At 36.8% G+C, this 15,351-nt stretch overlaps 1 protein-coding gene across 1 annotated transcript; it reads left to right on the top strand.

The window, feature by feature from the left end:
- Positions 1–10,057: 10,057 nt before the first annotated feature.
- LOC129850104 (zinc finger protein 239-like) lies at positions 10,058–14,233 on the top strand. Its single transcript, XM_055916677.1, has 4 exons — positions 10,058–10,940; positions 11,475–11,572; positions 11,708–11,882; positions 12,826–14,233. The coding sequence occupies exons 2-4, from the start codon at positions 11,570–11,572 to the stop codon at positions 13,557–13,559; spliced, it is 912 nt and encodes a 303-aa protein (XP_055772652.1). The 5' UTR covers positions 10,058–10,940; positions 11,475–11,569; the 3' UTR covers positions 13,560–14,233.
- Positions 14,234–15,351: the final 1,118 nt, after the last annotated feature.

The raw sequence follows: 15,351 nt of genomic DNA, 5'->3' as shown, positions 1-15,351 counted from the left end.
CTTGGACTCCAGCAGATCCTTATTTTATAATATCCACCACAACTCACCCACAGATTGCTGTTTCATCATTGTCTCAGTAAAGAGTTCTTTGTTTTACTTTCCTGGGGGCATTTACAAGCCTCCCACTGGTTGAATAAACGTTGTTACCACGTCATTTCAACAAAACAAATCCATGTGATGATGATTGATCAATGTTGAAAACTGACTGGATTTGTAAAAAGCCATCAACATCAGGAATCTTTGTTTATTTTTCATACTGGCAACCTAAATCCAATGACAGATGACATTTTGTTTTTCACCCAACTGGCAACCTAAATCCTATGACATTTTGTCAAAGAAATGTAAACTAGATGTTGAACTGCCGTCTGTGCCCAGTGGGCTGGTTTGAATAAGTAGCAGGTGTTGGATCAATATCCACCTTAGTAGCTAAGTTTCCATGTAGTTTGAGACAGATTGTCATGTGAATATTCTAAAATTTGCATTAAACAATATACGCATTTTCCCACCAGAAATGTTTCCATCAAACAGACTTATTGCAGATAAAAGGCTTTGCATGATAAAATACTTTTGTTGTTACATTCAAAAATACACGTTAAATGGGTTTCCATCGCATTTTCAACTCTACTGGTGGTTTAAAAAAGCTGTTGGGTTTTATAGACAACGTGAACATGGCACTGTTGCCAATAGCTACCTACATGATGACAATAATATGGATAAGAGAGATATTATTTTATTTGTCAAATGGCAGCCAATCATTGATCATCATGTCACCAGAATAAGACCCTCAAAATGTATTGGAAAGGAGCATCAAGCTCATCACATGCAGTTTCACCACCCTGTGAATTTCAGAATTTATTTCATCTGTAGCCTAATAAACTGGATGGTTTCCCAAGTCGTAGAGGGAGGACCACACAACATATCACGTGACTCCAAGTTAACTAACATGTGATGGTTATTATATAAATATTTGTACATAAAGGAGTTTCCACAGCCATTTCTCACTAAAATGTTTTTACTGACACAAAAAGACCCCACCATGTCAAACGAACTAACAAATCGTCTGTGCATTTATAAAAGTGTACAGGCATATCCTGTTTCCATCAGCCCGGTCATTACTTTTGAAGTGGTATTCATGATATGGATGAAGCCTGATTTGGAATGTCTGAGTAGTTCTATATGATGTCATAATACACTCCTCTGATAATCAAGTGATATTTGGAATGTCTGAGTAGTTCTATCTGATGTCATAATTCACCCCTCTGATAGTGATCCATTTGCTCCATTGTTTCCATGTCAGTTGGTTTCCCACTCTGATGATTTATATCTGACAGAGGGGCTTTAAAGGAATATTATGGTGACATCTTAGTGTGGCTTGAAATAAATAGGATTATTAATCATAAACTCCTACAGATACAATACACTGCAGCTTTGACATCAAGAAGAGAATGGGCTGATGGGTGGTGGTGCTACTCTATAGGTAAGGCTGTTCAATATGAATGTTCAATACACACAATAGGTTGATCAGTAGCCAGTTAGCTAGCTGCTACAGTCCAATATGAATGTTCAATACACACAATAGGTTGATCAGTAGCCAGTTAGCTAGCTGCTACAGTCCAATATGAATATTCAATACACACAATAGGTTAATCGGTAGCCAGTTAGCTAGCTGCTACAGTCCAATATGAATGTTCAATACACACAATAGGTTGATCAGTAGCCAGTTAGCTAGCTGCTACAGTCCAATATGAATGTTCAATACACACAATAGGTTGAGCAGTAGCCAGTTAGCTAGCTGCTATGTCTTTAGCAACACAGCTCGCTAACACAGCTCGCTCTCGCTGACAACAAAGTCAAAATGCCCTCCAGGCCTGGTGGTGACAGCAGCACTACAACCACTGTTTACCGGAGCTTCCTGAGGGATAATAATTAGGCTGGAGTTTAGAGACAGCAGCATACCACCCTGCATCCCACTGCTGGCTGGCTTCTCCAACTAAGCAGGTTGGTCCTGGTTGATCCCTGGATGGGAGAGCAGATTCTGCTGTGGTGTTTGAGGGCCAGTAGGAGGCACCCTTTCCTCTGGTCTAAAGAAATATCCCGGGCAGTGATTGGTTGACATTGCCCTGTGAAGTTTGCTGTCTTTTGGATGTTAATAAACATGTGTCCTGACTCTCTGTGGTCACTAAAGATCCCATTGTGCTTATTGTAAGAGTAGGGGTGTTAGCCCTGGTGTCCTGGCTTAGTTCCCAATCTGAACATCACTGTCACCTAATCATCCCCTGCTTACAATTGGCTCATTCAACCCCTCTCCCCTGTAACTATTCCCCAGGTATTTTCTGTAAATGAGACTGTTCTCAGTTGAGTTACCAGCTTAAATAACTATGCTTCTGTCCTAAGTTTATTATTTAGGATATATATATATAGGGGCCTTCAGTATTCTGACCCCTTGACCTTTTCCACATTTTGTTACATTACAGCTTTATTCAACAATTTTTTTTTAAATTCCCCTCATCAATCTACAGTTGAAGTCGGAAGTTTACATACACAGGTTGGAGTCATTAAAACTCGTTTTTCAACCACTCCACACATGTTTCTTGTTAACAAACTATAGTTTTGGCAAGTCGGTTAGGACATCTACTTTGTGCATGACACAAGTAATTTTTCCAACAATTGTTTACAGACAGATTATTTCACTGTATCACAATTCCAGTGGGTCAGAAGTTTACATGCACTAAGTTGACTGTGCCTGTAAACAGCTTGGAAAATTCCAGAAAATTATGTCATGAATTTAGAAGCTTCTGATAGGCTAATTGACATCATTTGAGTCAATTGGAGGTGTACTTGTGGATGTTTTTCATGGCCTACCTTCAAACTCTGTGCCTCTTTGCTTGACATCATAGGAAAATCAAAAGAAATCAGCCAAGACCTTAGGAAAAAAATTGTAGGCCTCCACAAGTCTGGTTCATCCTTGGGAGCAATTTCCAAACACCTGAAGGTACCACGTTCATCTGTACAAACAATAGTACGCAAGTATAAACACCATGGGACCACGCATCCGTCATACCGCTCAGGAAGGAGACGCATTCTGTCTCCTAGAGATGAACGTACTTTGGTGCGAAAAGTGCAAATCAATCCCAGAACAACAGCAAAGGACCTTGTGAATATGCTGGAGGAAACAGGTACAAAAGTATCTATATCCACAGTAAAACGAGTCCTGCCCCCAAAAAGCCATAAAAAAGCCAGACTACGGTTTGCAACTGCACATGGGGACAAAGATCGTACTTTTTGGAGAAATGTCCTCTGGTCTGATGAAACACAAATAGAAATATTTGGCCATAATGACCATTGTTATGTTTGGAGGGAAAAGGGGGAAGCTTGCAAGCCGAAGAACACCATCCCAACCGTGAAGCACGGGGGTGGCAGCATCATGTTGTGGGGGTGCTTTCTGCAGGAGGGACTGGTGCACTTCACAAAATAGATGGCATCTTGAGGGAGGAAAATTATGTGGATATATTGAAGCAACATCTCAAGACATCAGACAGGAAGTTAAAGCTTGGTCGCAAATGGGTCTTCCAAATGGACAATGACCCCAAGCATACTTCCAAAATTGGCTTAAGGACAACAAAGTCAAGGTATTGGAGTGGCCATCACAAAGCCCTGACCTCAATCCTACAGAAAATTGGTGTGCAGACATGAAAAAGCGTGTGCGAGCAAGGAGGCCTACAAACCTGACTCAGTTACACCAGCTCTGTCAGGAGGAATGGGCCAACATTCACCCAACTTATTATGGGAAGCTTGTGGAAGACTACCCAAAATGTTTGACCCAAGTTAAACAATTTAAAGGAAATGCTACCAAATACTAATTGAGTGTATGTAAACTTCTGACCCACTGGGAATGTGATGAAAGAAATAAAAGCTGAAATGAATCATTCTCTCTACTATTATTCTGACATTTCAGATTATTAAAATAAAGTGGTGATCTTATCTGACCTAAGACAGGGAATTTTTACTAGGATTAAACTTCAGAAATTGTGAAAAACTGAGTTTAAATTAAATTGGTTAAGGTGTATGTAAACTTCCGACTTCAACTGTACAAACAATACCCCATAATAACAAAACAAAAACAAGTTTTTAGAAATTGTTGCTAATTTATAAAAAAAAAAACAGAAATATAACATTTACATAAGTATTCAGACCCTTTACTCAGTACTTTGTTGATGCACCTTTGGCAGCGATTACAGCATTGAGTCTTCTTGGGTATGACACTACAAGCTCGGCACACCTGTATTTCGGGAGTTTCTCCCATTCTTCCCTGCAGATTCTCTCAAGCTCTGTCAGGTTGGATGGGGAGCGTCGCTACACAGCTATTTTCAGGTCCCTCCAGAGATGTTAGATTGGGTTCAAGTCCGGGCTCTGGCTTGGCCACTTAAGGACATTCAGAGACCGGAGACTTGTCCCGGAGACTTGTCAACGACCCTAAGCACGCAGCCCAGACAACGCAGCCCAGACAACGCAGCCCAGACAACGCAGCCCAGACAACGCAGCCCAGACAACGCAGCCCAGACAACGCAGCCCAGACAACGCAGCCCAGACAACACAGCCCAGACAACGCAGCCCAGACAACGCAGCCCAGACAACGCAGCCCAGACAACGCAGCCCAGACAACGAAGCCGCTACTGCGTTGTCTGGGGCTGTGTGCTTAGGGTCGTTGACCTGTTGGAAGGTGAACCTTCGTCCTCAGTCTGAGCTCCAGAGCGATCTGGAGCAGGTTTTCATCAAGGATCTATGTACTTTGCTCCGTTCTTCTTTCCCTCGATCCTGACTAGTCTCCCAGTCCCTGCCGCTAAAAAACATCCCCACAACAGGATGCTAACAACACCATGCTTCACCGTAGGCATGGTGCCAGGTTTCCTCCAGACGTGACGCTTGGCATTCAGGCAAAGTGTTCAATCTTGGTTTCATCAGACCAGAGAACCTTGTTTCTCTCAGAGTCCTTTAGGTGCCTTTTGGCAACCTTCCAAGTGGGCTGTCATGTGCCTTTTACTGAGGAGTTGCGTCCGTCAGGCAACTCTACCATAAAGGCCTGATTGCTCCATGTTTATTGAACATGTTGACAAGATGTTGGGGAATCACTGGAGCATCTCAGTGTACAGCTCAATAAACACAAGAGGCATTTTGTTACATTTCAGTCTTCTGTGATGTATGTAAAGTTTAATATTGGGATGCAAACTCAAATATGAATACATTTAAACTGTATCTGACATGGTACTGGTGTCTTCTTTTTTAAAACCCATAACCATGTGTGTGATGTGGATACTTTCATTTCACAGTAGATTTGTTTACGACTACCAACAAAACACTCTGTGTGCCCCTGATTTAGCCCCCTGCAGTAAAAGGTTATTCATGGGGTAAAATGATCTGTTATAGTCATTAGTAAAGGGCACATCGTTAAAGAATTATCTTTTTATTTTGTTGTATATATCCTGCCAATAATTTATTCCTTCCTAAACAGAAAACATACGTGTACCTAAACACAACATGTGTGCAAGGGCCCCTCTAGGTTCACAACCTCTTGACCATTAAATCTGGACAGCTGACAACTATTTTTAAAAGGGTAAAAAAGTGATCTGTTTAGGTCGTCAGTAAAGGAAGTATAGTTAAAGAGTACAATGAACCTTTCGAAGAGGATGGGGTGTGAGGCCTCTGGGGATTTTTTGGGGGGTTGACTGAGACATCCCACAAGGCATCCCACATATTTTACATCAAGCACATTTCTTTAAGCTCAACCAGGTTACTACACGCCACATCAATCACCAGGACATTACTTTTTTTTCTTCAAACGTGTTTTACTTCAAAGAAACAGCTGCACTACAAAGTTACATAATAACACACTAAATATGGTGAGAACATCCGGAGATGATGTCATTAACAGGTCAACGAGAGGACAACCAAAGGACACAGAAAAACACATCAATCACTTTTAGACAGCAACCGTCTACCATATTCTCTCTCACAAACAAAACCCATTTTAAGGGGTGAATCAGATTAATATTGCAGAAAGATTGTTGCTTCCATCATTGTAATTGTCTGCATCATTTCCAATCCCCCATATATTTTTTCTAAATATATATATCCATATGCATACACATATGCATACATATACACATATATACATACACATACCTATATAGATATACATATACACATATATACATACAGATATCTATATAGATATACATATACACATATATACATACACATACCTATATATACATATACACATATATATACAGATACCTATATAGACATACATATACACATATATACATACACATATCTATATAGATATACATATACACATATATACATACACATACCTATATAGATATACATATACACATATATATATATACAGATACCTATATAGATATACATATACACATATATACATACACATATCTATATAGATATACATATACACATATATACATACACATACCTATATAGATATACATATACACATATATACATACACATACCTATATAGATATACATATACACATATATACATACACATACCTATATATACATATACACATATATGAATACAGATACCTATATATATATACATATACACATATATACATACACATACCTATATATACATATACACATATATACATACAGATATCTATATAGATATACATATACACATATATACATACAGATATCTATATAGATATACATATACACATATATACATACACATACCAATATATACATATACACATATATATACAGATACCTATATAGATATACATACCTATATATATACATACAGATACCTATATAGATATACATATACACATATATACATACACATACCTATATAGATATACATACCTATATATATACATACAGATACCTATATAGATATACATATACACATATATACATACACATACCTATATAGATATACATACCTATATATATACATACACATACCTATATAGATATACATATACACATATATACATACAGATACCTATATAGATATACATATACACATATATACATACACATACCTATATATACATATACACAAATATACATACAGATATCTATATAGATATACATATACACATATATACATACACATACCTATATATACATATACACATATATACATACAGATATCTATATAGATATACATATACACATATATACATACAGATATCTATATAGATATACATATACACATATATACATACAGACACATATATGCATACACATACCTATATATACATATACACATATATGAATACAGATACCTATATAGATATACATATACACATATATATATATACAGAGACCTATATAGATATACATATACACATATATACATACAGATACCTATATATATACACATATACACATATATACATACAGATATCCATATAGATATACATATACACATATATACATACAGATACCTATATAGATATACATATACACATATATACATACACATACCTATATGTACATATACACATATATACATACACATACCTATATAGATATACATATACACATATATATATACAGAGACCTATATAGATATACATATACACATATATACATACACATACCTATATAGATATACATATACACATATATACATACAGATACCTATATAGATATACATATACACATATAAACATACACATACCTATATAGATATACATATACACATATATATATATATATACAGATACCTATATAGACATATACACATATATACATACAGATACCTATATAGATATACATATACACATATATACATACACATACCTATATATACATATACACATATATACATACAAATATCTATATAGATATACATATACACATATATACATACACATACCTATATAGATATACATATACACATATATACATACAGATACCTATATAGATATATACACATATATACATACAGATACCTATATAGACATATACACATATATACATACAGATACCTATATAGATATACATATACACATATATACATACACATACCTATATATACATATACACATATATACATACAGATATCTATATAGATATACATATACACATATATACATACAGATATCTATATAGATATACATATACACATATATACATACAGACACATATATGCATACACATACCTATATATACATATACACATATATGAATACAGATACCTATATAGATATACATATACACATATATATATATACAGAGACCTATATAGATATACATATACACATATATACATACAGATACCTATATAGATATACATATACACATATATACATACAGATACCTATATAGATATACATATACACATATATACATACACATACCTATATGTACATATACACATATACATACAGATACCTATATAGATGTACATATACACATATATACATACACATACCTATATAGACATATACACATATATACATACAGATACCTATATAGATATACATATACACATATATACATACACATACCTATATATACATATACACATATATACATACAGATATCTATATAGATATACATATACACATATATACATACAGATACCTATATATATATACATATACACATATATACATACACATACCTATATATACATATACACATATATACATACAGATATCTATATAGATATACATATACACATATATACATACAGATATCTATATAGATATACATATACACATATATACATACAGATATCTATATAGATATACATACTTTTTTTAGAATATACCTTTATTATTCACCGCAAACCCTACCACCCTTCCCCCAAAAGGAGTAAACTAATAAACACTTCTACCTTCAGTTTATATATCTTATACACATTTTACAGACACAATCTATTTTACAATAGTTATATATTTTTTTGTTTTTAGTCCTTCCTCTATTTCTGATGTCCATCCAGTTTGATTTCTATTTGAAACTGTGCTATTTAAAAAGGTTCTGAACCTATATACATTTTACAGACCTCGTATGTTTTACATTAGTTATCTTGTTATTAGTCCCACCCTTCAGCTCCATTCAACCCCTCCCATCTATCTATCAACACCAACCATTTTGGATTTCTATTTGCCATATATTTTTCAACTGTGCTGTGATGCTTGACAAAAGTACTGAACCTTTCTATTCTCATAGCTTCTACAGATTGTAAATTAAAAACAAAATTTTTGCTAAAATAATGATTATATTATTGATTGATTGACTATGTCTTTTCAAATCCCCCAGTATTGCTATCTGTAGCGTTAGTTATAGGCAAATGCTGCAATTCTTCAGCCATTCCTGGACCTGCGACCAAAAACGAGCTACATATGGACAATACCAAAATAAATGATCTAATGACTCTGCCTCCTCACAGCAAAATCTACAGAGCTGGGAAGATTGTATGTATGCATGTATGATTGTATGATATATATATATATATATAACATTCTGTTGGTTGCAAGAATTTTGTATAGTATTTTAAATTTAAAAATTTGAAGTTTTGAATCCGGCGTTGTTTTGCATATCAATTCATAAACCATGTGCCATGGAATTGGGTACATCGAAAATCTCTTCCCAACTATTTTGCAATTTATAGGGCACAGCTGTCAGTTTTTTGGTCCTGAAATGAAATTGGTACATGCTTTTATTTATCACACTTTTCTTTAACCATTTATGTTCTTTAATACAGGGCCTACATACAGTTCCTTACTTTTTTCCCCTTCTACTTGCCTCTTCCATTTGTGTGGTAAGGCTGCAATTAGTTGGTTGTAATTTTGGGTAGAGCAGACATTTCCATATGTCTGTGTTAGCTGTATGTGTGATATAACTCCACCAGTAAGACAAGGGCATTTCCGGGCTGTTCCCTCTTCAGAAACTTGAAGGAAAATACAAATCACTGAGGCTAATTTAACGACGACTTGCAGACAGCAGGTTCAGAATAACTATGAGAAAAATGAATACAAATTATACCACCACCCAAAAGGGCACTTTAGAGACAGGAAGGGCAAAGGGGCATGTGGTCTACACAGGTAGAGTCCTATCTGTCCATGTTGCCTTTTGCAAAGTTTTCATTGTTTTTGGGCAGCCTTATATGAGGTGTTATTATGTGTTGTTAGCGATGAGCCTTGGTCAATTTAGCTCGTAATATGCCACCCTCTTCATTCTGTCACCTAATCCTACCTAATGGGCAGGTCAGCCCTGGAGGAAAGTATTGGCTGGAAGAAGTAAGAGAAAACATAACATCTGGTTGTTTTTAAATGACTTCTTATGACATTGTTTGCCAGAATAAACGAAGTAAAGGAGATTCCAATCTGCGTTACCCACTCCAGTCAGCAGAGGGCGAAGTGAGTTTTTCAGGTGATGCTTCTTGCGTGACGTATAATCTAGTGGACAGGACATGAGGCTTCTTCAACAGCGACAAAAGGCTACTGATTTAACCAACGCAGTGGTTTGCTAGCAAACATAAAAGAGAATCATTGAAGCGTTTGAGACCAATCTTGTGTATATTACTCTTCGTGTTTTGAACATACTGTACCCAGGGTCGTTACAATACTTCTGTTTACCTATCTACTAGCTCATTTCAACGTAATTTGCTTGTGAAATTAGCGAATGTGTTAACTTGATACAGCACTAGGCTAATCGCCCGAAACATGAGCTCACTAATCTCGACGGAGAAAGAAGCTCTGGTGAAAGGAGAGGAAGAAGCTTTCAGAATGAAAAGGAGGAAAATTCCGTAACATTGAAAGAAGAGGAAGAACCTTTTGGAGTAAAAGAGGAAGAGGAGGCTATCTCAATTAAAGAGGAGAAGGAGGAAGACGTTTTGGGAGTGAAAAGGGAGGAAGAGGAGACTGAAGTACCGATTACCACCAGTGAGTACTGTCTTAAAAACTGGGGCACAAACTACGCAGTTGTTGAACAAATATGTGGTTTTAAAGGGGTATTCTACTGAAGTTTTACACTTGAATATGTTTTTCAGTACCGTAGGAATTGTTTAAGGGGCAATCTGCCATTGGTACATATATTCTGGGAACTTGTAATTAGATGTATTGAATTCTCCATGTGGTGTATATTAAAGTGCACTTTATCAAATATAACAGGCCTTTAAAATTCAATATCGGTGCATAATTTCTACTTAAAATATCAAAGGGACGCAAAAGGCAACAATTTTGTGGAACAACCCTTTAACATTTGCATCACAGTGGTGGAAAAAGTACCCATTTGAACATAAGTAAATATACCTAATAGAAAATGACTCGTGAAAGTCACAAACAATATATTTAAAAAGCAAGATGAATGTGGCTATTTTAGGCCCTTTTTAGACATATTCATGCCTCTTGTAAGACTCTGTGATTGTAGTAGAATATCATAAGTTTGCCATTTGTTTGATGTTCTCATTCACACAGGAGAGAGACATGACTATTGTGGATCCTCTGGGGAACCTCAACAACATCCTGATGCTGACGAGTCAGAGAAGAGTCTCTCCAGAACAGAACACCAGATGGTACAGCTTGGTCTGGTCTAGCATACAGCTTGCTCTATCAGGGTCTGGGCTGGGTTTCTGTAAAGCACTTCATGACAACAGTGGCTTCAGCATCCATAATGATATGTGTCTGTGTCCCCTCTTTATGGTTACCAGGACAACGCTAGCCCTTCCTCCCTCCCGGAGTCCCCGTGTCGTGCCTCTCCCGGTAGCGCCTTACTGCTGGGTATGAAGAGGTTGTCTGTGCTGCTGGTGGACTGCAGGAAAACAACGGGGCTGAGTGGAACTGTGAGAGGAGGAGAAGAGAAAGGACCAGATTTGACTCATCAAAGTAAGTGCTGTAGTTTAGTTTGAACAAATAAATAGATCTGCCCACTGGTATTTGTTCCCATTAGGGCTGTACCCGACTAATACAAACACAGCTTTGCACACTCTTGGCATTCTCTCAACCAGCTTCATCTGGAATGCTTTTCCAACAGTCTTGAAGGAGGTCCCACATATGCTGAGCACTTGTTGACTGCTTTTCCTTCACTCTGCGGTCCAACTCATCCCAAACCATCTCAATTGGTTTGAGGTCGGGTGATTGTGGAGGCCAGGTCATCTGATGCAGCACTCCATCACTCTCCTTCTTGGTCAAATAGCCCTTACACAGTCTGGAGGTGTGTTGGGTCATTGTAATGTTGAAAAACAAATGATAGTCCCACTAAGCCAAAACCAGATGGGATGGCGTATCGCTGCAGAATGCTGTGGTAGCCATGCTGATTTATTGTTCCCGGCACAAGGGGCACCTGTGTAATGACTATGCTGTTTAATCAGCCTTGATATGGCACACCTGTCAGGTGGGTGGATTATCTTGGCAAAGGGATGTAAACAAATTTGTGCACAAATTTGGAGAGAAATAAGCTTTCATGCTTATCGAAGAAGTCACATTCTGTATCATACAAATATGAAGGTTATATATTTAGAACCACCTGCTCGAAAGGAATCCAGCGATGTCTTTGTCTTGAGTGTTCTAGAACTGTCTAGTTGTTTGTATTCTGACTTCTAAAACAGAATGAATAAAATATTAATGTAAATATAATTTCAGTAATTACCAGGAAGCTGTATAACATTTGTTTTAAAATCACACCAAGATTGTTTTAAATGTTTAAATGTTAAAAAACTTGCCTGTGGTTATTGAGGGATCTGATTTGGATTAAACCTCATATCAAGGCAGTTTTATCATGTGGAGATTTAATTCTGTTCTCTCTTTAAATAAACACTGTCTTTGGCAGGAGGAAAACCAAACTTGGAGGAACCAATGACGTCTAAACCATCAATACAACACCTCTGCTCCCAGATTGAAAAGAGTTTCATCAGGTTAGGAAAGCTTAAAGCTCATGAGCGAACACACACAGGGGAGAAGCCTTTCCATTGCTCCCAGTGTGGAAAGAGTTTTAAGCGGTTAGACACCCTCAAAGCTCATGTGCGAATACACACAGGGGAGAAGCCATACCATTGCGCCCTGTGTGGAAAGAGTTTTAGCCAGGTAGGAAACCTGAAAGCTCATGAGCGAATACACACAGGAGAGAAACCTTTCCATTGCCCCCAGTGTGGAAAGTGTTTTAGCCAGGTAGGAAACCTGAAAGCTCATGAGCTTACACACACAGGGGAGAAGCCTTTCCATTGCTCCCAGCGTGGAAAGAGTTTTAAGAGATTAGACACACTTAAAGCTCATGAGCAAATACACACAGGGGAGAAGCCATACCATTGCGCCCTGTGTGGAAAGAGTTTTAGCCAGTCAGGAAGCCTGAAAGTTCATGAGCGAATACATACAGGGGAGAACCCATACCATTGCGTCCTGTGTGGAAACAGTTTTAGCCGATCAGGAAGCCTGAAGGAACACATGAGACTGCACACAGGGGAGAAGCCTTACAAGTGCTCAGACTGTGGGAAGTCATATTGCTCATCACAGTCACTTAAACATCATGTGGGAATCCACACAGGAGAGAATAATGACTTCTCCTAGTGTGTAAACTTGCATTTCACATCACATTGACTCAAAATTCATCAGAGAACATACACAGTGCTCCCATTGTCTTATATTGTTGACTGATAATGTGTTTACTTGTTTATACCATATGAAATGAAATGGTACAAAGTATACTCAAACATATATTTGTATGTTTTTATTAGAAAACATGATTTGAATATGGAGTCTGTCAGTTTGCATATAGAGTAGATCAGTTTCCATGTGTTTAAATTGTCCTTTTTTAATCTCTGGCTGTGTGTGTTTATCTGGGTGTGTCATTCCTCCAGCACTACAGATAATACAGTGATATTTGCATGTGATGCATTTGCTCCATTGTTGACATTTGCATTGTTGGCCCACTGATGATTTAATGAAATTATGAAAATGTTCACAGACTGTGATGGAAAATGTTAATTGTATGTGTCCACATATCTGCGTATGTGACTAACCTTGTGAAACTGACCTATTATAATCTCCTGTTCCTGGGAGTATCATCCTGTGTTGCAAACCAGCTGCACCTGTGTCCTTGTATGAATAAAGTCCCGCCCAGGAACAGGAAACTATAAAGATATGTGCTCATCACCTAATGCTTCAGGAGTTCAGACTGTCTACACTGCGCTGTGTAACTCTGTTATTCTCTCTGGGCTCAGAAATAAAGAATCTTGGTTTGACTTGGACTCCACCCAACTGGCAACCTAAATTCAATGACATGTAACATTTTGTGTTGATTTCATGTTGAATTCACTTTAGTTGACGACTCAAAGAAATGTAAATAGAAACTAGATGTTGAACTGATGTCTGTGCCCAGTGGGCTGGTTTGAATAAGTGGCAGTAGTTGGATCAATATCCACCTTAGTTGGTTACGGGATCGTCAGCCATCTCCTTCAGTGCCGTTCTTCACATCATCTATTACATCATAAAACACTACTCAACCCATATGGTCTATTACATAATAAAACACTACTCAACCCATATGATCTATTACATTATAAAACACTACTCAACCCATATGATCTATTACATCATAAAACACTCCTCAACCCATATGATCTATTACATCATAAAACACTACTTAACCCATATGATCTATTACATCATAAAACACTACTCAACCCATATGATCTATTACATCATAAAACACTACTCAACCCATATGATCTATTACATCATAAAACACCACTCAACCCATATGATCTATTACATCATAAAACACTACTCAACCCATATGATCTATTACATCATAAAACACTACTCAACCCATATGATCTATTACATCATAAAACACTACTTAACCTATATGATCTATTACATCATAAACACTACTCAACCCATATGATCTATTACATCATGAAACGCTACTCAACCCATATGATCTATTACATCATAAAACACTACTCAACCCATATGATCTATTACATCATAAAACACTACTCAACCCATATGATCTATTAAATCATAAAACACTACTCAACCCATATGATCTATTACATCATAAAACACTACTCAACCCATATGATCTATTACATCATAAAAGTCTAATAAAACATATACAAATATGTCATAGAGATTTCATATTTACTTTATATACTTTATAATATGGCTATATATATACTGAACAAAAATATAAACGCAACATGCAACAATTTCTAAGGTTTAACTGAGTCACAGATCATAGAAGGAAATCAGTCAATGTCAAATTCATTAGGCCCTGATCTATGGACTTCACATGACTGGGCAGGGCGTAGCTATGGGTGGGTCTAGGAGGGCATAGTCCCACCCACTGACGAGC

The sequence above is a fragment of the Salvelinus fontinalis genome, unplaced genomic scaffold (assembly GCF_029448725.1).
Source record: "Salvelinus fontinalis isolate EN_2023a unplaced genomic scaffold, ASM2944872v1 scaffold_1827, whole genome shotgun sequence".
NCBI lineage: Eukaryota > Metazoa > Chordata > Actinopteri > Salmoniformes > Salmonidae > Salvelinus > Salvelinus fontinalis.
Note: the sequence above shows the minus strand (reverse complement) of the source record. Positions and strands in the feature narration are given on the sequence as shown.

Bases quoted from the DNA above. Each gene is read 5' to 3' on its own strand.
- LOC129850104 (XM_055916677.1), top strand. The intron at 11,883-12,825 runs GTAAGTGCTGTA...TGTCTTTGGCAG, and splicing joins ACCAGATTTGACTCATCAAA to GAGGAAAACCAAACTTGGAG.